A 24,691-nucleotide genomic window follows, 5' to 3' on the forward strand; every position below is an offset into this window, starting at 1 on the left:
AATCAGCATGGCAATTTATCATGCGTCTAAGGAATGGCTTGTATTTTATTATTTTATTTGTTTTTTTTTACTGATTAATGGTGGACATAGAATGATCAAATTTCCAGAACTCTTAAAACAAAATAAGCTACCTACCACTTTATCATGTTACAGGTTATACGAGTCTTACAGGTAAAAAAATGTATAAACTTACATCTCAGAACGGCCGGCATCACAGAGGTATAACATAAGTAGGTAACCGATACAATAAGAAATCCTAGATTGTTGAATGTCTTCGATCCATTGCTGCCTGTATTATCATATAATAACCCGAGTAGGACACCAATGAAGAGATGCAGAGCCACTTTTAGATGTGTCATTGACTGAAAAAGAACAAGTCTAATTTTTAAGTGGCCTGTGTCTAGACATGAACCCATTTGGGACATATAAATGCGTATAAGGAAAATAACTAAATATATTTTATGACAGACGGCAAATATGGCAAGCAATTAGATGGCAATTTAGATGTTATACTGCTTTATTGCTATTCCCCCTATTGCCCCGCTATTCCTGGCTACGGTAGCGGCTACGGTAACGGCGGGGCAAGGGGTGCTAAGAATCACCGGATGCGATCCGGCTACCACTCCCGACGACCCCTGGCCCTGGTAACATACAATGCACGCACATTGAGGACGGATGAAAAGATTGTTGAGCTGGAAGAAGAATTGAGCAAATTACGCTGGGATGTCATAAGGTTATCTGAAGTCCGAAGAGAGGGGGAGGACACGGTAACGTTGACGTCCGGTAATTTGTTCTTCTACCGGGAGGGCGACCAACAGTCCCAAGGTGGAATCGGGTTTATCGTCCACAAATCTCTCGTCAACAACATCGTAAGCATTGAGAGTGTGTCGAGCAGGGTAGCGTGCCTTATACTCAGAATATCTCAAAGATATTCGCTGAAGGTCATACAGGTTTACGCACCGACCTTGGCTCACTCCGATGAAGAAGTGGAGTTTATGTATGAGGACATAAGTAGGGCCATACATACCTCGAAAACACACTTCAATGTTGTGATGGGAGATTTCAACGCAAAGTTGGGCAAGAGAGGCGATGATGAGTTGAGAGTGGGGCAATTTGGATTTGGACACCGCAATCCGAGGGGCCAGAGACTAGCAGACTTTCTGGAGAAGGAGGGTCTTTTTATGATGAATTCCTTCTTCCAGAAACCGACCCACAGGAAGTGGACCTGGCTCAGCCCCGACGGTAAGACGAAAAATGAGATAGACTTCATTATGACCACGAAAAGACAAATATTCAAAGATGTCTCCGTGATCCACAGGGTGAAAACCGGAAGCGATCACCGAATGGTACGAGGCATCTTGAATATCGATGTCAAACGTGAGAGATCTCGTCTGATGAAGTCTACGCTCCGTCCTTGCCATGAACAAATCCAAAACACCGAAAGCTTTCAACTGGAACTGCAAAATCGCTTCGATTGCCTCGACAGTAGCGTTTCAGTGGACGATCTAAATAACAGGCTGGTAGAAACTATCCGCGCGGTTGGGTCCCACTTTAAAACCCGTAAAGTAAACCCGCAAAAACTCTTAGACCACACTCTGAAACTTATGGCAGACCGGCGCTCTATGCCACTGCGCACATCTGAAGATGCTAAGTCATATAGGCAGCTCAATAGACTGATATCTAAATCTCTGCGACACGACATTCGCTCCTTTAATGCTTCAAGCATTGAGGAAGCGATTAAGCGAAACCAAGGCTCGAAAGTGTTTGCAAGAGATATGTCTATTGGGCAGAGCCGGCTGACGAAGCTGAAGACAGACCGTGGCGTAGTAGTGTCGGCCAAGTCAGAGGTATTAGGAGAGGTCGAGAGGTTCTACCGGCAGCTTTACACCTCAGTTGCCAAGCCTGTTAATAGTCCGGCTAAAGACCCAAGAGCCCGACTAACCCGACATTTCACCGAGGATATCCCGGACATCAGCCTGTACGAGATTAGGATAGCTCTGAAACAGCTTAAGAACAACAAGGCGCCGGGTGAGGATGGAATCACCTCTGAGCTTCTGAGAGCGGGTGGAAAACCAATCCTCAGGATGCTCCAGAGGCTATTCAATTCCGCCTTGCTCGAGGGCACAACGCCTGAAGCATGGAGCAGGAGTGTGGTTGTTCTATTCTTCAAAAAGGGAGATAAGACCCTATTGAAGAACTACAGACCGATATCACTCTTGAGTCATGTTTATAAGCTGTTTTCAAGGGTTATCACGAATCGTCTCGAACGCAGGTTAGATGACTTCCAGCCTCCCGAACAAGCCGGTTTCCGTAAAGGCTTTAGCACCATAGACCACATCCACACGCTGCGGCAAATTATACAGAAAACCGAAGAGTATAATTTGCCACTATGCTTAGCGTTCGTGGACTATGAAAAAGCCTTCGATTCGATCGAGACCTGGGCCGTGTTGAGGTCTCTCCAGCGGTGCCGTATTGACTATCGGTACATCGAAGTATTGAGAAGCTTGTACGAAAACGCCACCATGTCAGTCCGAGTACAAGATCAGTGTACAAAGGCAATCCCATTGCAGCGCGGTGTTAGACAAGGCGACGTGATATCGCCCAAACTTTTTACCGCTGCTTTGGAAGATGCCTTCAAACTGTTGGAATGGAAAGGACTTGGCATCAATATTAATGGCGAGTACATCTCTCATCTTCGATTTGCCGACGACATCGTAGTCATGGCAGAATCCCTGGAAGACCTTAATACAATGCTCGATGACCTCTACAGAGTTTCACAACAAGTGGGCCTTAGCATGAACATGGACAAGACGAAAATCATGTCAAATGTCCATGTTGTGCCCACTCCGGTCTCTGTTGGAAACTCTATTCTCGAAGTTGTTGACGAATATGTCTACCTCGGACAAACCGTCCAATTAGGCAGGTCCAACTTCGGGAAAGAGGTCAATCGTCGAATCCGACTCGGATGGGCAGCGTTCGGGAAGTTACATAACATCTTTTCGTCCAAAATCCCTCAGTGCCTGAAGACAAAAGTCTTCGAGCAATGTGTGTTGCCGGTGATGACATACGGTACAGAAACGTGGTCTCTAACCCTGGGCCTTGTGCACAAACTCAGCGTCGCTCAACGTGCTATGGAAAGGGCTATGCTCGGAGTTTCCCTACGAGATCGAATCAGAAATGAGGAGATCCGTAGGAGAACCGGTGTCACCGACATAGCTCGCCGGATTAGCACGCTGAAGTGGCAATGGGCTGGGCACATAGCCCGCAGAACCGATGGCCGTTGGGGCAGAAAGGTTCTCGAATGGAGACCACGTACTGGACGACGAAGCGTGGGACGACCACCCACAAGATGGACAGACGACCTGGTCCGAGTGGCAGGGAGCCGCTGGATGCAGGCCGCCGGTGACCGGTCGTGGTGGAAAACCCTGAGGGAGGCCTTTGTCCAGCAGTGGACGTCCCACGGCTGAAACGACGACGACTGCTTTATCATTAGTTTATTCACTATCTAAAGACCTGGATGGTTAAAGATCACCTCAATCTATCGTCTAATTTACTCACCCAGTCCCGATATTGTTGTATAAGGCATCGTTTAAACAGCACCCCAAATTTGTGAATCTCTTGCGGTTGTTTGACGATGATGGACATTTTTCCACATGCAAAAGTCGGGGATTCTTCTTCAATCTGCTGAACTACTTTTTCTAACTTTTGATCTCTTGTACACCTCGCTGCGAGGAGTTCGTTGAAATTACCGTATTCTCCGTTTGCTATTTCTAATACTGAAACAAATGGTTAATTGTTTTTAATCTACGAGATTGTAGGAGACTTCTGTTTTATTTTGTTCTGGATTTTAGTATCAATTTATCATCTCAAGTGCTTTGTTGACAAAATATTTTAATAAGTGTGTAGGTAAATACTTATTAATTTCAGTAGATGTTTGGGTTTGGTGTGGGTGTTTGACTCATTTTTTCGGTAAATTCATTTTCAATGTTTTGCTTGATTTGAACATTTTTATTTGTTGAATTTTTTTTTGTAGAGTCGTCTACAGAGTTTTCTGCAGTCGATAATTGTTATGTTCTTTAGAATTTTCAATATGTAGTATGTACCTACTGAAATATAACGTTTCTTTTGATAGTACATGTGGTATTAGGTACTTGCGGTTCTTTATAACTTTTGCCTTGACATTATGGAAAAAATGTATTTACATTTAACGAGTGTTTTACATTTTTAATACCAGTATGTGTATTTTTCTACTATTTTGCGTTGTTTTCCTTGTTGGACTCCATATTCAGTGCCTGTTTCATTCGTGCAAAAATATATTATTATATTAAATTACATTACATAAATGCGTAATAAATAATAATTAATTATTTTTATGAAATTCATAATATTTTTTATAATATGTTTTTGGAGGAATGCAATGCTCCGCACTCCGCTTATTAAAACGTTTGCAAAAAATAATGAATCTTTCAGTTTTTTGACCTACAAAAAATCAGAAATCAGAATTTATAAGATTAAAGTTAAAATTTAGGTAAATTAAATAATTAACTTACTATAATCAGCGGGATTGTGATAAACTGGACAATTAAAGCCCATGGTAGATAAATATGGTACGGTGTTGTCACTGGGGCCATCGTAAATGCACATTCCTTCTGCTAAAATATAAACCTGTAGATAAAAATTGTACTTAATTAAAATAAAATATAGCTAACTATATAGCTTTAAAGATAAATTGATTTACAAAAAATTAAGTTTAATGTTTGGTAAAGTATAGAAAGTTCATAACAGACGTTTGAATGAAAAATAAAACGGCCAAGTGCGAGTCAGAATTGCGAACCGAGGGCTCCGAACAATGCGTTCCTGAAAATTATACGTTTGATTTTTTCACAGCATCAATAAGAATGGAAGGAATATAGACAGGAATATTCGATATAAATTTCAGCTTGATAAATCCACGCGTTCCTGAGAAAAAGTGTTGACAGACAGACAGACGGACAACATCATAATCCTATTAGGGTTCCGATTTTCCCTTTTGAGGTTCGTAAACCTAAAAATGAAGAATAGCTACTGAAAAAATATCTGAAATTGAGCAATTCCACTTCATGCTCTGGACAGTTTTGTATGTTATATGAATGATGATAATAAGGTAATAGTGAAATAAACACTTTATATTACGCTCATGCTACGCAGATTTAATCATTTGCTGTCATGATGTAGTTATTAGTTTTTTTATGATTATTAGTCAGCGGTAATTTGTCACTTCACCTGGCTTATTATTTATGACCACGATACAATAGAAGAAAATTACTACGCGAGTAAATCGTATGTAAATGCCGGTAAGGGGTTTTTTTTATTAGATGCGAGAAATGGATAGGTATTATTTCTTAAGATATTACGTACCTACCTACTTAAGAAAAATCGTCGGATTTACTTCAAATTTTGCATAAATATTACTAACATGTACCTACCTAGATTCAATATAGAGGATTTAATATATACGCTAAGGAGCGGAGAAATTCGGGTTTCCGCGGGGCACAGCTAGTAATAAACAATTATAAGTAGGTACGTAATGATATATAGAAAAATGTGGTTTGATTTAAAAGTGTTTTAGGACATAATATCAAACAGATATTGATATCATATCTGTCGGCGCAACGACAATAAACGACTACCGTCAAACTACTAAATAATTATAACTAGCTAAAGTTTACTTAAATCTTTTTAAATAAGTGGTTAAATTAACGAAATAATTAATGTTTGTTAAAAATGATAAAAATTCATTGCAAAAATTAGAGTGGCAACACTCTCAAACTAATTCTTGTGAGTCATGGTTTAATTTAAATACGAGCGTCCGACGGCACAGAGCACATTCACGCGCCGGCCGTTGGAGCGTTCGGAGCTCTCTCTATAATTACGACGTGGAATAAAAGGGCAGTAAAAATACCTACAGGCGTTCTACTTCGAGTATGAGCGCCTGCCCTGATGATGGTGACGTCAGAATTGCTGACGTCACCTTTTAAAAATAGCCTTCGGGCCTTTTTCTTCCGTCATCAGAAGTTGGATAGAATTCAAGCTCACTCTTTTTAAATTTTAAACGTTTACGTAGTTTTGTAACGGCATACTGGCGTTTGTGTTTTTCTCGTGCGTTGTGTAAAGTAAAAGTTTGTTACGTGGATTATTGTAACGGGAGTGTGGTTCATCGAAGGAATTGTGCGTGCTATCTGCGCCTCTCTTTGTGATAAGCATAAATCTACGAGAACCTCCGAGAAATCTACGAGAACCTTCGAGAATCTGCCTATGTCACAAATGAGTAGGTGTTGGTCGCATGATACGCGAACGGACTGCTTCTGTCATGTCGAGTGTTTAGTGTTATGTAAGGTCAGTGTGGCCGAAGCAGTGTGTTTTTGAAATCCCGAGATGAACTACCGTAGTATTGTAATACGAGAAAAGGCGTACGAGGACGTACGATTGTCAATATGGCCGTGTTAGACGTAACTTTGGTTTAGTATTTTGTGGATGAATAGTTGTCATTATTTCATGTCAGAACATGATTAGCTTCTTAGATTAAATAATGTGAGTACAAAAAACTGATTTCTTAATAAAACAGTTAAAATCTACGAGAACCTTCGAGAACCTCCGAGAATCTACGAGAACCTTCGAGAACCTTCGAGAACCTCCGAGAATCTACGAGACCCTCCGAGAAATCTATGAGAACCAACCTCCGAGAAATCTACGAGAACCTTCGAGACTCTCCGAGAACCGACAAAAAACATGCCAAGATTATAACTTGACATTGTTACAGACTTTTACAACGAGGCTGGTGCAGAGCGCGCACCGCCTGTCAGTATGGCCGTGTCGGCGCAACGACAATAAACGACTACCGTCAAACTACTAAATAATTATAACTAGCTAAAGTTTACTTAAATCTTTTTAAATAAGTGGTTAAATTAACGAAATAATTAATGTTTGTTAAAAATGATAAAAATTCATTGCAAAAATTAGAGTGGCAACACTCTCAAACTAATTCTTGTGAGTCATGGTTTAATTTAAATACGAGCGTCCGACGGCACAGAGCACATTCACGCGCCGGCCGTTGGAGCGTTCGGAGCTCTCTCTATAATTACGACGTGGAATAAAAGGGCAGTAAAAATACCTACAGGCGTTCTACTTCGAGTATGAGCGCCTGCCCTGATGATGGTGACGTCAGAATTGCTGACGTCACTCTTTTTAAAAATGGCCTTGGGCCTCTTCTTCCGTCATATCAATTAAATTTACCATTTAGCGAAGACCTGGCAAATATATCTATAGTTTGTTGTAAAAGGAAGAAACTGCGACCTCAAACATATTTATCGGAATGTAGGTATTTACATATCAAACAATAATACTTGTATTCGATAGAGATATTTTCTATCAATTAGTTTAGTTACAATTATTTTTTCTTGGAAACTATGACACATTCCATTTAAAAATTTTCCTACCAGAGTGAATATTCTTGGTATAGAACTTACCTACTTTTGCTATTCCTATACTAATATTTTAATTTTATTGGTTAGCATTGTTTATTTTTTACACTGACGTTTGTCTCGTAAATCATGAGACCTTTAGACCTTAGCTTTAGACCAATTCGCAATGTCATGTCCCTCTTAAGGTCATCCAACTTAATTTACAGTAACTACGTCAGATAGCATATCTATTATCTAGATGTTCGTTAAATCACTGTATAATATAATTAGGCTACAAACTTGAATAATAAAATTTTGCAAAACTCAAACGTTTTATGAGCATTTATCATTTTACTGCATGCCGTATAAAAAGCTTACTACGTAAAAAGCGACTTGTTATTTCTCAACCAACTCCAAAAAAAATCTCCATTTGATTTAAAAATTTTATTTTATTTTTTTGCGTTTGTAACCTCAGAATTTTCGATCGCGAGTCAGATTTGGATAATTATTCTTTGTTTTCTTGAAAGCTAGAACCCCCTCCGTGGTCTGATTTAATTTTTTTTTAATTCCTACTTGAAGATGGTTATTTATTTTGTAGCATATTACCTGATCGAACATTTTGTAGATAAGTGCGGTGGGTTGATGAATCGTGCATATTATTGTTCTGCCACCGCGGGCTAGATCCTGCAACATGCTCATACATTGGCTTGTGGTTAGACTGTCCAGGCCGCTAAAACAAAAAATATGAAATTAAGTATGAGGTAGTAAATAAAATTCAATAAAACACACCGAGTATAAGGCAAATAGTAATATAATTCTTGTTGTAGCATTTATAGAAGTGTTATTAGTAACAAGAAATTGATTTTATAGTCTTTTCATATTCATTCTTGTTTTATATTCTTTATAATCAAATTAATATTTTTTGGTGAACCATAAATGGTATTCGGTATTGAAGTAAAAACTTCCGTGCGAAAAATAATGTTTTTAGAATTAATAATATTAAAGCTTAATAAATTCAAAACGAGTTTTTCGGATCCGGAACTGACTTTTTTGCACATTGTGCAAACGCGTTATACATTCTGAAAAACCTCAATTAAAAAAATATATTATCTAAACACAAATGTTGATGTGTAAAATTTTGATTTTTAAGAAATTGATGTTGACGACATTGTTAAAAATAAAATTTCGTGTCCGCTTTGTGATATAGCAAGGGCATTTTCGAATCTCTGATCGACAATTATTGTAGGGCAAGTAAATAATCAGGGCAAATTTAAAGATCCTCATTTTTTTCCAGCTTTCCTTTACAGTTTGATTGTACTGAATTAATCCACATCACTCATGGAAATTATTTCATTATTGTTCACCAAAGCACTACCTACATTATTTCTGCGCAGAATAGACCGTATGCTTTTGGTTTTGTTCCGTCTCGACTTACACTACTAGTAATGCTATTTCGAAAGTAAATAGGTACTCAGGCACTTACGTGGTAGGTTCATCGAGAAATACTACAGGTGGATTATCAATTAATTCCAAGGCGATTGACAATCTTTTCCTCTGACCGCCTGACAGGTTACCGGCTCTTGTGTTCTCCGTGCCTGTCAAACCGAGCGTTTCTAACACGTCCACTATCTGTAACAATTAATTGATTTTATTCATCTGTTTATTTGATACTAACAACAATTTATGTACCTATTTCTATGTTTGTGTAAGAAAACTTTAAGAAGTAGTATAATGATTTGAAAGAACAGTGTAAGATTTCTTTGAGTTTTAAAATGTTCTAGACTCTCGAGCGACCAACGAGCATAAACGCTTGTGGGAATAAAATTTAACTTTTCAATAAAAGTAGGATTTATATACCTATACGGTATACCTATAATGAGCATGGTACACCGACAATATCCGGATATCCTTTAGATAGGTCTAAAGATGCGCAATTACACAAAACAAATTTCGAGCCTTGTACTTACTATCGAATCCTTTAACTTCTTCGTAAGCATGTTTCCTATTTTCAAATCGGCCGCAAAGTTCATAAGTTCGCTGACGGTGAAAAGGGCGTTCAGTCTGTCATCTTGCAGGATGTAGCAGGATTTCTTGCGATAGGACTGTATTGCAGCTGTAGAACAGTTCTTGCCGAGTTCACAAACCACGTCCCCAGCGCGAACAGTGCCTTTGACGCCGTTTACACTGGAAATTTCTGGATTTATAGTACTTGTTTAATAGATGTTAAGCTTCTACGGTACAAGTAAAACATTTCTTATTAATAACAAAAGAAGAGCAAAATGTACAGCAAAATGTATTTATTAGGTAATACAAAAGTTTTTACAACTGCTGCGAATTAGATACCTATAATCTACATATTAAGAAAATTCTGCACCTATTTTGGATTACTGCGCCATCCTGCCGCACCCATGATTTTTGAAATACTTATTACTAGCCTGTCTATCTTGTTTGGATACATAACACATTGCATATACTTGAGATAATTAAAGGCGGAATTTGAATACGGAAAATCATGAAATTCACCAAGGTAAAACCAATTTTAAAAGAATAATATAATTATAAGATTGCAGGGGAAACTGGTAAAATATGTAAAAACCCAGTAATTAAAGAATACTACTGTTAATTGTATTCGCGACCTATGATAAAGATACTAAGTATATTATATTATATTATAAGAAACTTAGAGAATTAAACTTAGAAATAATGAAGCCAAGTGTTGATTTTAATAAATAAAAACAGAGCATTTTCCTGCCTTTGTTTAATTTTTATAAGACTAGACGAAAGTGACATTGATCAATTTCTTTATTGACTTTAAAATGACTTTAAATACCACGTAAAAATGAAATTGCAGTCACGAAAAGTGGATGTTATATTTATTGATCACGAAAATAACTACATACTTTACCTGTACTAACTGACGGACAAATGGGCAGGGCAATTAAAAACTTTACTGTTTATTTCTACTACACTACTACTATAGTTTCGCGAAATTTCAAATGTAATAAAGATAGGCATCGCCTTTTAAATCAGTGGTCTTCAACTCTTTAATTATGTAACAGAACATATTATAATTCATATATATATTTACCAAAATCCTGTGAGTGTGTTCATAAGTGATGATTTGCCTGCACCTGACGGTCCCATGATGGCAGTCAACTGACCAGACTTGAAGAGACCCGATACATTGTTCAGGATTGTTTTCTTTTCTGAAACAATTGATATTTAATAATATCAGTTTTTTTTATTCTTATGATTGATTGAGTATTCTGGAGACGGTTTTTATTGGGATGATTGTTACTCTGGAGATGACATTTAAATTGAATATTGAGGTTATGTCGTTATCTACAGCAATAATAATTCATTCAATAACGATTTGTTAAGAACTTGTTTTTAATTAACGCGCACAAGCGATGACAACTCTATAAATTATTAATACTTTTTGTTTGTTTATCATTGCTGCTAGTCTGCTACATAATGCGAATCAAAAGTAGATCACGATTACATTTTAGCTCATAAATTCATCACTATCACTACATACACATAGTATAGAACAAAGTCGCTTTCTCTGTCCCTATGTCACTTTGTATAAATCTTTAAAACTACGCAACGGATTTTGATGCGGTTTTTTTAATAGATAGAGTGATTCAAGAGGAAGGTTTAAGTGTATAATTTAGTAGGTTTTAGACAAAACGGGCGAAGCCGCGGCGATAAGCTAGTTATATTATACCTTACTGTCTTGTAAATGCGGATTTTGTGACTCAAGGATATAATTATTATTTAATGTATTCCACTTAAAAATTATTAAACATCTACATTACTTATTCAGATAATTAAGAGAATAAACTTAGGTAAGCATACCTGCTTTTTTTACGAAAAAGGTTTGGATTTGTAAAAAGGACAAAAAAGTTTGATTGCTGTTTGATGGAGATCACTGAATTGTTTAAATCTTTTGTAAACTGGTTTTTGTTGTAAATCCCGTTTTTGAAGTAAGTATACCTATCATATGTTTGATAAAACTACCTTTATGTTTCAGGGTTTGGTATCTTTGTCTTGTCCCTACCTCGTTCGTGAATATCCTATCAAAATTTATCAATTTTAAATTTTGAACTCCATCTAAGTACCTATTATCTATTTTATTTTATGCTTTTGTTATGTTGTCTATAACTAATATTTGTTCTTTGTCAGGTTAGGTATATAGCTCCATTTAAGAAGTTTACGAGTAAATAAAAAGTGAATCATCTCAACCGTGATTTTTCCTCAGCACAGAGTACGTACGCTTAACATGAGCATTAACTTAAATTGATCATCTGTTAAAAACTTGACATTGGCAGAATCCGTCCTCACTGGGATCGGGAGTAGCCACTTGAAAAAAGAAGAAGAAGGGATTGGTAGAAATATAGTTTCCTAGTTATATTATATAGGTTATTTACTATGTGATTTTATCTTTATATAACACTAGGTTTCCGCCCGCGGCTTCGCCCGCGCAGTTAAAGAAAAATCCGCATAGTTCCCGTTCCCGTGGGATTTCCGGGATTGCGTCATTTTCCCGGGATAAAAAGTAGCCTTTGTCCTTTCTCGGGTATTAAAATATCTCCATACCAAATTTCATGAAAATTGGTTCAGTTGTTTAGGCGTGATTGACAGACAGACCACAGAACATTTATATGTTCTGTGAGACAGACAGACAGAGTTACTTTCGCATTAATTATAATATTAGTATGGATGGCGTGATTAATTGTGAGTTCAGATTTTCTTTCTCCAATCATTATTTTTTTCCTTAATTAAGTATAAAATGGCGTCAATTTTGAAAAAATGTAAGTACCTACATATTTAATTTAATTATAACGAAGGATTGACGAGTCAATGAACCTGTACAATATTACAATAATAAAAATAAACTTACGTTTCCTGTTTGCAATGAACAAATTGAGCTAACAAGTAAATATTGGTAGGTAATAATATTATGTAAATTGTAAAACCATTTTATAATAAATAACTTAAGTATTCTTATTTTATTTCGTGATTTAATAGGTTATAGGTTATACCTTTATACTGACCAACTATGTAATTATTTAAAAATTAATAGATATATTATCTGTGTCAAAACTTTCTGTGTCTGGATAAATACACGTGCTGTTATAATAATATATTGAATTATATTTTATAAATAATGTAAGTATTCTTATTTTATTTCGTGATTTAATAGGTTATAGATAGGTACCTTTATACTGACCAACTACTTATGTCTTTATTTAAAAATAAATAGATATAAGTATTATCTGTGTCAAAACTTTCTGTGTCTGGATAAATACACGTGCTGTTATAATAATATATTGAATTATATTACAAATTATAATACTAACATAATTATTCTTGGTTATTTTGCATGAAATTGCAGTCTTGCATAGTTAAGGAAAATATCAAGAAATAAGTGTTTTTATAAGACAATATTTTAAAACTTATGCACTATGCACTATGCACCTTCGTAATGTTTATGTTATTCACAATTATTACATAAAATAAGTAGGTACCTATATCTCTTCATTATTTTGAGTGGCGTAACACTTTAACTTATATATATTTTGTATACATTTTTATTAATTATAACTTGTAAGTTTCGCTTTCTACTATTATCTAAGATAAACATACGTCTTGTATCTATTTTTTGTCTAGGAATCAAATACCTACCTGGTGGTACTTATTTGATTGTGCGGTGCATAAAAATTCAAATTATCTACCATTTCTTCCAGACAACCGTCGGGTATAGGATAAAAATATAATAACTTCGGTAGTGTGAGCCAATAATTATCATGATTTTAACGTATATGAAGAAGTAATTTTACCTTCTACCATAAAAATTCAATAGGTACAAATTTTATTATTTTTTTACTTATTTTCGCTTTGGGTTTTCATTGGTGACAGATAACCAACCTTTAATTATAATACCGGTTGATAAAAATAAGTAAAACTACACGAAAATTACACGAATTTAGAAACAGGTTGATTCGCGAAAAATATACAGGGTGTCCCACTATCGGTATACTAAGCGCGAAGGAACTTTTAGTCTTGCATTCACTGATGACGTAAAAATACTCAAACAACAAAATTACGCCAAAAATTTTTTGCTAAATTTTTCCTTAAAATTTATGTTTTCTTCTCTAGCTTCGCGCAGCTGCGCCGGCGTATAACGCTTCGCTAATGTGAGCCTTTTGTCTATGAAAACATAATCTTAAACGATAGATCACGTGCGGGTAGCAAAGTTGGGCGGGTTGCTTGTTAGGGGTGTACACAAAGAGTTTTAAGAATTCATCTATTTGAAAAAAAAATTTTTTACGTACTCAGCGTATGCAAAACTATAACCTCTATTGAGCTTAGAATACCGACGGTGGGCCGTGGGACACCTGTATAGTTAATTATTAATTAAAACTGACCAAAATTAATTAAAAATAAAATTAATATAAACAATTAGCTAAGTATACCTTTATATAACTTTACAAAAATATACAGTCAAATATAATCAAATATAATTCACTCCAATATGCAGACTTGAAAATAATAAATGAGCAGTTACCTTCTTTGGAAAATAATAGAACTAAAGTCATTAGCATGTATCTAGAGGACAAAGTTATTTACAAATACGGAATAACCACAAAAGCCATGTGCTTTGAGTTATTACACGATTTACGTTCATTCATATAGTGTTCGTAGTAAGCAACATTGTAATGTGATTGTAATTTGTAAGACGAATGACCCTCTGAATGCAATGACTATAGCACAGATAATATTATAATTACTGTACTAGACCACAGAGCTATAATCGTAGTACTATAGAAAGCCCTCCAATTTGTCTATAGATATTGTTAGTATCAATAACTTCAAGTTATAAACAATTGAACGCTCAGTGAAATGGAATATGAATGTATCATCGACTATGTTCCATAAATGTTTTCCTGTTTAAATAGTAGGTAATTAAGGTATGACAATAAAACTAATATGGTACAAAATAATTACGTAGTATTTCTTATTTTACATTCTAGAGGTATGAATTTTGATTCATGTTCCGTTTGAGTTTTCCGCATAGTTTGTTATATAATTATACATTTAGGTGTTAGACGCTTATTTCACAGAATATAAAATAAAAGAACAAAAGGAGAAAGTTTTTCAGTACCGTAGTATGTGATTTTTTTATGCTTCTATGTCGTTAAGTTACTCCAGCTGCAGCTGCAGCGCAGCCATGATGATTTTTCCAGCTACAGTTTTTAACCCAATTGAGCCCCAAGCGGCCTGATCGGTCCCAGACATAATAGATTTTCTATTGTGTCTGTGGTTCCGGGGCATGAGTTACTAAACTGATTCAACAAAAAACCCTCTCATCATTTGGAAATTGTAAAATAGAATCATGTTGCGTGAAATTACCTACTGTGAACATTCCAATGTCCAATTTGTTACTATTATTACATTAAATATGATTACTATCATTAAAATTATGAAAATAATCTTTTGTAGGTTGGTACTAAGGTACTCATAATACCTAATCATTGTATTAAAATGTTGTACTAACTAATTGCCTTATTAGTTTTGTATTCTGTTTCCTTTTCATTGTCATTCTTGACAATTCCATAAATTAAATTATGCTCAAGGATTTAGTAATGACCTGTTATTATAACAGAATGAGGTAAATAGAAGAATTATTCAACCGACAACGTTTGACAACAAAACATGCATGTCCGAGTCTCGCGACACTAGGTTCCGTACGTTAGTAAAAATGTGATCGCTCATCTAATTGCAATTTATGACAGCGTCAACCGCTTAACCTCATCTTTATGTTATAGCGGCAAAAGAAATAAATAATCTCTTAAAGTTTCAAACTTTCAACTGTCTAAATATCACGGTTCATAATGTTAGACAGACAGAAACCGAAGTCGAGTAATAGGGTCCTGTTTTACCTTTGGTTACGGAACCCTAATAACTAAGATTTTAGGATAGATTGGCCTTGCCAACTAGGGTTTAGGTTATTAGATGAACATACGAAGATTTGTCCTCAACTTATAAACCTGCTTGCCTAGGATGGACGTTAGTCTGAGGTTGTTCTAAACGATTATAAACCGGTTCAGCTTATTCCTAATTGAGACGATACCAGTCTACCTTTGCACGAGGGATCGTTATGAGTGCCTACTGTTCAATACTAGATTTTTCTTTAGTAAAGGACTACAGTAAATTCTCGTGTCCTTGAAATACAGGAACAGTGTTTCATTTAGTTATTGATTTAGACAAGAAGATGATGTTTTAATAACTTTTAAATGCAATGAAGATTCAATACATCTAGTCACTGTAACAAGGATTTGACAGAAATATTAGATAAGGGTACGTGTTTTGTAAAAAGGTTATTGGTATCTAGAAACCTAGATTTCACTGTTTTTGTGTCAAAGGAATTACAGAGTTTGCAGGGAAATTAGTTCATATCCGAATTTTTCGAGTCTATACAATTAATTATATAGAATTATATACTACAATGAAGAAAAAAAACATTTAAAAGTAATTAATAGGCATTTGAAACGCTATTTAGTTAATTAATGAGAAATCCATTTTTAACAGTTTTTTAGGAATTCCCACGTACATTAAATTCTATAACGTAAGAATTTGTGGTTAATTTATTTTTTTTAGTATCATTTCGTGTGACCCTTTATTTAATTTTTATTTTTTTATTCACTACGTTTCCTAGGTACTCGTATAAGAATAAATTCGACGCTAAAGCGTAAATTACCTTAATCCTTAGCCAAGGCCATAAATTAACTAAAAAAATCGAATTCCAGCAGGCTTTCGGAGTACCGACCTGTATTATTAGTATCTACCTAGTACGTACGTACAGTACTCCATTAATAATGCATGCAGATCTTCGCTAATTATCGTATTCCAGAAACACCCGAATCACCCCGAATCATTGAATCGTAAGTGCCCTAAACAATGCACTTGCATCTTGCACCTTGTTTTAAAGAAATAAGAGTCAATTCAGAGTCATACACAATCGAAAACTTAGAGCTGCTGTTACATACCCTTCTTAGTTTTGTTTCAAAGTTGAATTGTTCAAATTTGAAATGTAAAATGTTTCGGTAAAATGATTATTTTACAAAGGTAGCAGATAGCAGTGGAGAAAGTGAAAATAAATAAGAGCATTATGAAAGTTCTGATCATTCTACGATATCAGAAATAGATATAATCCCTGATTCTGTAAATCCTCTGACTGAGATTTTAATGATTAGATTTCACAATTTAAATGTAAACCAGTGTTTAAAAATCATTTTTTTAAACATAGATTTTGTCTTAATTTAGCTTTCCATACATCCATCATTACGCCAGCTTCAGTAAGACACTTTAATAGTTCTAAGTCTAGAATTTTCCAACTAAATCAATACAACAAAATATATATATATTATATTCGCAATCGTGTGGCTTATCCTCGCTATAAACTTACATTGAATTATCGAAATAAATTTCGTTACTGATCTCTTTTACCACAAAATCACAATAAAACTATAATTCTAATAATCTATGCATGTAATTTAACCACTCTATATACATAACGTCTTCGGAGGCTCGGGGAATATGACAATTGCCGAACAGTGCCGAATTTTTCTATGCGCATTATAAGTTTGGGAGTACTGTACACATTACGCCTTGCTTGAAAAATACTAAGAAGATTTTCCCATTCCCATATATAAAATTGTTTGATAGCTTGAAAAAAAAAAGATCTAGCATGTTATTAGACAACACATCACGCGTTCAAGTGTCCAACCCACTAGCATAACAAGTCAGAAAAATGTGCGTTAGATCATAATTGCCCTATTTCAAGGCGAATGCCGACAAGCGTGTAATCTGAGATCTAATATTTCTGTTCAAATCATAACGACTCATAACACAATGTCACGGACGCTTTGAGGTCAAACTATAAAATATAATAACATAATATGCATGAATATAAAGTGTTCCCGTTTCTAATGTGGTTTCTTTTTATGGTATTTATAAATTATACAGAAACTAGCCGGTTTTTCAGGTTGCTCGGAATAGCTCGGAATATTGAAAAATCATCATCATCATCATCATCATTCCAGCCTTTCAAAACGTTGCAGGTCATAGGCCTTCCCCAAACACTACCAATTATTAATACAATGATAGTCATTTATATGCAATAAATATTAATATAACGATCAAACGTTAAAATTGACAAATACATCATAATAAAAATATGACGATAGCAGAACGGTACATATTATCACAATTTACTAGCTGTGCTCCGCGGTTTCACCCGCATTGCTCCGCTATGGTCTTAGCACGTGATATTATAATATTATAGCCTCGTTTCGGATAAAAGACACCACTTGCAGTTTATACATACATTTGAGGTAGGTAGTATTTACGTATGGTTCAACAGTCATGTCCCAAAAATAAAATTGCGTCCTCTATAAAATGAAAAGCTTATGTAACTATAATTTTATTCAAAGGAAAACAACGGAAACAAAATGTCATAGATTTCGGTATGTACCAACTAATTTTTACAATCTTAATATTGCAAATTATGAATCGTAATATATTTTACCTGTCTAACACCTATTATAAACTTGGTTTTTTATCAGAGTTTCCTGTAGATTGAAATGAATACATTGATTTTATTATTATATCTAAAGATTAAAATAGTTTATTTCAATTATTTAGAAAAATTCCATGCGAAAATCAGGGTTTATCAACAAAAACAATAGGCTGATAAGGTCTATGATATAGATATTCGTATTTCGTAATAATTAACATTTAACGTGATAAGGAGCTAAATAAAATATATCGTTATCAAATGTTAAAAATTAAAAATTCATAACGATCGCAATTTGCGGGTAGCTGTCAAGGGTCATTGAACTTTATGGTTTTACAACATACGTTTCAGTGATTACGGAGATAACGTTACGATTTTCTGCTACCAGAAAATCGTTACGAATATACATGTATAATACATGTATCATATATACATGTATAATTATATAAGCCTATGCTTAGAATTACAATTAGGATTATGATGATTATTCGTACACGGTATAAGCTATATAAAAACAAATATTTATTTTGTTGTGTTATTCGCAAGGTCTTCGTTTGTTAAGTGAAAAATGTTTTTATTTATTTATTTATCATAGATGCACCAACAGTGCTCAATTTGTAACAATAAATAAGTATTCGTACATAAAATCCTATTCTAAATTGCCTACTAATTATAGGTACATACAGCATTACATGAACATTGGATTGATTTTAGTATTAATCTAAATTATACACAGAAAAAATAAACGACGTGTGGCACTCGGGGACTGCCGCGCCGCGGTATAGCTATTGCATGCTGTGCCTTCAAGCCACACCTCCGCCCGTCGGAGTGGGGAGCGTGAGGTTTTTTCGTTACGGAATTTCTCGATTCGGTCCCCGCGCTCAAGGCCCGCGATAGAAGCTATGCAATAGCTTAAAAATGTCAGAATTAAATAGAGTAATGTAAAAACAATATTGTCAAAAAAAAACTAGAGGAACCCAATAACAGTGTCACTTACAGATAATTCCAATAATTTTATTCTTAAAAGACCAAAACGAGTCGTGAAAAATGTCAACATCATTATTTGTATTAATCTTATTGAAAGCACGCATTAGTCTGTTCAGTGTTCATGCCTCATGGGGCTATACTTCTTTAAGTTTGTACGAGACGAAGAGGCAGAAAAAGTAGGTATTAACTATCGCATAACGTGGGATTGAACGGGTTAGAAGATTGGTGTTTAGGTTGCCATTTACGATTTTATGCAAAGTACCTATAAAGATCCAAAAGGTGACGACGATTTTCCAAAGAAATAAGACTGTTTGAATGTGACAAAAGCGCAACATAACAATTATATTGTCTGCATATAGATATCTCGAATTTGATATTTTTGTTTTTATTAAATGACATTCAACAATAAATATCAATTTTAAAAGAATAAAAATAATCCCGCCTCGTGATCGAATTCTATTCTTTATAAATGTATCTTTGCATATCTTTATAAAATTCAAATCGACACTTTTAAAATTTTAAATGATCTTTTCTGGTGAAAAAAAAAACTGAATGCATTTGAGTGGTCTCGATTTGAATTAATTTTAATACGCCTTAATGTACTAATGTAAAAACTAAAAATACATCTAGATATTTTTTTCTAGACAAGATTTGAAATTTAAATGCCAAGCAATCTGTAACCTTTTCTGATGTCGATATATATATCTGTTGTTTTTTTTTAATATTTCCTTAATGTAAGGAGAAAGATCTTACGAAAGAAAAACTAACGAATTTGGTACCAAAAAGAAGAATAATAAAACTTAACGACTATAAAACTTAACCACAGACTAAACTTCATTGATAAATTGATTACATAACATCAATAACTGGATATTACATAAACACGTACCTAATCTGAGTTCGACGCCTTTAAAAGATAAAATGAAACAAAGCAATAACCTATAAATATAACAAAAACAAAAAAAGGAGATAAAAAAAACATACCGGCCGAATTGATAACCTCCTCCTTTTTTTTTGAAGTCGGTTAATAAACCTCGATCGAATTACGAAAAATGTACAATAATATATTTATGTAAGTATTTCGTCCAACGTTAAGAATAATTAATAGGTACAGAGAAAAGCAAACATATTATAGCATAAAAGGTCAAATCGATATACCTATCCGAGTATTAAATAATACCTGGAAACAATGAACCCCCCTTTACTCGCATAACAATAAACTTATTGTTGTGTAATTAATCTACCACATAAAATTAATAATAATACTAAATTAATCAATAATAATACTAGAAAACTGGGCGAACTCCGTTTCGCCACCAGACTGCTTTTCTTTGCTATTTATGTAATTTTTAGGGTTCCGTAGCCAAAATGGCAAAAACGGAACCCTTATAGTTTCGTCATGTCCGTCTGTCCGTCTGTCCGTCTGTCCGTCTGTCACAGCCGATTTACTCGGAAACTATAAGTACTACAGTGATGAAATTTGATGGGAATATGTGTTGTATGAACCGCTACAAAAATATGACACTAAATAGTAAAAAAAAGAATTGGGGGTGGGGCCCCCCATACATGTAACTGAGGGATGAAATTTTTTTTTTCGATGTACATACCCGTGTGGGGTATCAATGGAAAGGTCTTTTAAAATGATATAAAGTTTTCTAAAAAACATTTTTCTTAAAGTGAACGGTTTTTGAGATATCAGCTCTCAAAGTCGTAAAAAGTATGTCCCCCCCCCTCTATTTTTATAACTACGGGGTATAAAATTCTAAAAAAAATAGAGGTGATGCATGCTAATTAACTCTTTCAACGATTTTTGGTTTGATCAAAGTATCTCTTATAGTTTTTGAGATAGGTTGATTTAACTGTAATTTATTATATTTGCTGCTACGGAACCCTTTGTGCGCGAGCCCGACTCGCACTTGGCCGGTTTTTGTACTTTTTTTCTCCAAAGTGTTCTCTTTAATAACCACAGATATGTCACAAATGACTAGGTACAGAGTAGATATATATTAGATCATAGAAAAGACAAAAAAAAAAATGATAATTTGTGTGTCATATACCTATTTATACATACCTAGCTTGCAAATAAAATCTGTAGCTAAAAAATGTGGAAGTTTTGGCGCTTTTTATACATTTTTTTTCTTTTTATAGATTCAATAAAAAATGGAGGTGTTTTGACGTAAGTTTACGTATACATATAATATACAAGTATATTTAAATATTATTTGATTAATATACTGATTGCCGGAAAATAAATTAAACTAAGTGGTAGGTAACAAAGGTTAGGAAGGTTCTGTTACAGCTAGCAACAAGGGAGTTTCTTGCCGTTTCTTCTCCATCTGCTTTCCGAATCGGTGTTAATATTGTTAAAAATATGTATTGACGATCAGAAAGTGCTTCTAAAAGAATAATAATTGAATAAATAAATGTTTGAGTTTGTGTTTTGTACCATTGTATGAGATGGACTGCATATTTAAAAACAAAAAAATATAATAAATCTAAACACATTTTAACATTTTCAATTTAATTCGAATTTTAATACACATAACTGATTTCAAATACTGTTAAACACTACAATAACACAGATAATACTATAATAATTAATATACTATACCTAGTAAGATATTTCTTAAGCGTGATAATTAAAAAAAAAATGTTTTTAGTATGAGTCGAAGTATATCGTTCCATCATAATTGCTGTAATAATATACTATTATTTTAATTTGAGACCTCTGTAACATAATAATATTTAAACGTTTATTTCAAATACAGAGAAATACTTGTACAAATTAGAATTAGTTAAGTTTCCTCAATAAGTATAACACCACAAGTATTAAAAATGCAACTACAATTACCTACTTATATATACTTAATATAATGTATTATTGTAGTTTTAAACATAATATTTATCAATTTACTTACTACAAAAAAAAGAAGGACTTAAACGCTCGGTTTTTATATTATGTGCGTCTTCATAATAATATGAATTTGAATTTGAATTTGAAAGATTTAAATTCGTTCACTACTGCAAAATCGCAAATATACTAATACATAATATACCTAAGTATATCTTTACATATGTTGCCATCATCTTTAACTGATCCTATTATTATAAGATTACTGTTTCCGTTTCTACAATGACTTTAATGACTATAATTAATAGTCGACCTTGAACCAAGATAAAATATCCTGTCCTAATGCGGGTCACGGTTTATTTGCGTGCGAATTTCGTCCCAAATCTTTTAACGGTTACCATTATTGAGTAAGAAGTAACAAACATTCAGATATTATTGCGTTCGTGAAGCAAAGGACATTCCAAAGATTTAAGATATTTGATATCGCAATCATCATAAAAGGAAGAAGGTAAAAGGTACCTAACCTTTTACCTGTTTAATTCTTTAATTTCTATTATAATTGTTAATTTGTTAAGGACATAACTCGACGCTGTTTAGGACAGTGAGAACTGATAAGACATTTTCGTACCTCTTTATTCTTTTTGAAGTAGTACCTTACACTGCCTAATTAATTATGCAAAAAATATAGTGCCCTCAAGCAATCGAACTTGACGCGATAATTGAAGAGAATTAACCTTAACCTGGAAAAAAAGGTCAGCGTATAATGTATTTTTCATTATATAGAGTTAGATTATGGTATTTAGGAAGCAATTAAAAATGATTTCTTAATTTTTTACGTATTATATAATCAGTTTTATGTAATGTACAGGTTATCGTTCGATCGAGACTGTAAGGTAGCTTAATGTTGAAGTCCAAGGGCTTTTAGGGCCCTTGAATAACGAATGAATGTAAAATTAATAACCCTTATATTAACTAGAGATATTATTAATTTCACTCTTGTTAGTATACTCAAAACTCAAACTCAAACATTTATTTATTCAATTAGACTTCTTCCAGAAGCACTTTTGAATCGTCATTACATTCTTTAAATTTACCACCGATTTGGAAAGCAGTATCTATGGAGAAGAACCGGCAAGAAACTCCATAGTTGCTCTTTTAAAGTCATGTCCATATACAATATAATTTTACATTACATGTTACTTACATCTAACTACATAATATATATTATCATAATATGCCAAAGAACTGTCCTGTAATTCAGCGACAACCCTCCATGGATTTTCATCTATTATATAACAGACAATATTGAATATAGAATTGATGATAGATCTGTAATAGAGCTTACGTGCAGGTGAAAGTTTAGATTCTAAATAAAATTTCACACAGATATTTTCTTTTATAAATAGGTATACAGGGTGTAATCGTAAAGTGTGTTCAAGCGATTAATTGCAAATATCAAAAAACTTTAAACTGATATCGAAAGTACTTAACCTAATGAGTAAAATGGCCATTATAATTTTTTTTTTAAAATAAAACGAGAAATATCCTGCACAGAAAAAAAGATAATTAAATTAAAAAAAAAAATTTTAAAGAAAATTTTCCCTGTATAGAAAATACTTAGAAATAAATATTAAAAATATTCTTGTTTATAACATTGATTAATCCCTGTTATTCTAGATTAACACACATCATTAACTATGTTATTTAATTAATCTCGGTGGTTAATGTGTTAACCTTTTACGTCATAAATGGAATTTACTAGACTGTTCGGTAAAATAATAATTATATTGGAGATCAAACAGACGTGAGGTCATAGAATACAAATTAAAAATATTTTGATAAGCGACCAACAACGTAGCTGTAGTAGAATGTTTAATCTGTAAATTGTTGTTTATAAAGCGCTTGAATTTAAAATTCTGTTTACTCTGTGGTTAAAAATACGTATACTGTATTATCAATGATACTCATAGCTGATAATGCAAACAGATTTTAAAAAAATATGCTTATAGCACTCGAAAGAGTTTTGCAGTGGAAATTTACTTAAGTTTTTTATTGTATAATATATTTTAGTTATATTTATAAGTAGATAACCTTTATAATATAAATGCTCAAATAAGTGATTGATAAGTTACCTACAATATAAAATAAAATTCTTGTTTGATGATCGCAATTTGAAGGAAAACTAAACAGAAAATTTTTAAACTTACTCTAGGTATTTGCCGCATTTTTTCTCACTTGGGGCAGACAGATATAATTAATCAATAAACATACAGACTATACCTAAATATTCTAATCAATGCTCAAACAAAAAATTCACGTCACTATTATCCAAATAAAGTTGTTAATTTGACGATGACAAAAGAATAACAGGCGTTTATTTGATGAATTACGTATTGAGATGAAGAAGCATAAATGGAATATTTTAGTCTAGTTTTTTTCTCATATAGGAGACTAGCTGTTGCCCGCAGATTCGCTTGCGTGGAAAAGTATGGTGGTATAAGTTGTCATCCCCTATTTTACCACTTTAGGGGATGAATTTTCTAAAATCTTTTCTTAGGGGACGCCTACGTTATGACATCTACCTGCATGCCAAATTTCAGCCCGATACGTCCAGTGGTTTGGGCTGTGCGTTGATAGATCACTATATCAGTTCTAGTTCAGTCACCTTTGAGTTTTATATATATAAAGATATATTTGAGATTGTTTGAAATAGTACTAAGCTACGCAAATCACTGGATTTGGATTTAGGATTAATCACCAATATAATATACCTACCTAGATAGGTACTGACCTATCTAGGTAGGTATATTATATTGGTGAGTCTTGGAACAA

The 24,691-nt window shown here is 33.8% G+C and overlaps 1 protein-coding gene across 1 annotated transcript in view; it reads right to left on the reverse strand.

The window, feature by feature from the left end:
- The window catches only part of LOC123693551 (dnaJ homolog subfamily C member 10-like), a 54,522-nt gene that overhangs the window by 16,363 nt on the left and 13,468 nt on the right, over positions 1–24,691 (reverse strand). Inside the window, exons 2-8 of the mRNA XM_045638712.1 lie at positions 10,528–10,645; positions 9,407–9,623; positions 8,923–9,068; positions 8,046–8,169; positions 4,551–4,665; positions 3,559–3,776; positions 194–362 (exon numbers count right to left, since the gene is read on the reverse strand). Of these exons, the coding sequence (XP_045494668.1) occupies positions 194–362; positions 3,559–3,776; positions 4,551–4,665; positions 8,046–8,169; positions 8,923–9,068; positions 9,407–9,623; positions 10,528–10,645 (1,107 nt within the window). The remainder of the gene's footprint in view (positions 1–193; positions 363–3,558; positions 3,777–4,550; positions 4,666–8,045; positions 8,170–8,922; positions 9,069–9,406; positions 9,624–10,527; positions 10,646–24,691) is intronic.

This window comes from Colias croceus, chromosome 8 (assembly GCF_905220415.1).
Source record: "Colias croceus chromosome 8, ilColCroc2.1".
Classification (NCBI taxonomy): Eukaryota; Metazoa; Arthropoda; class Insecta; order Lepidoptera; family Pieridae; genus Colias; species Colias croceus.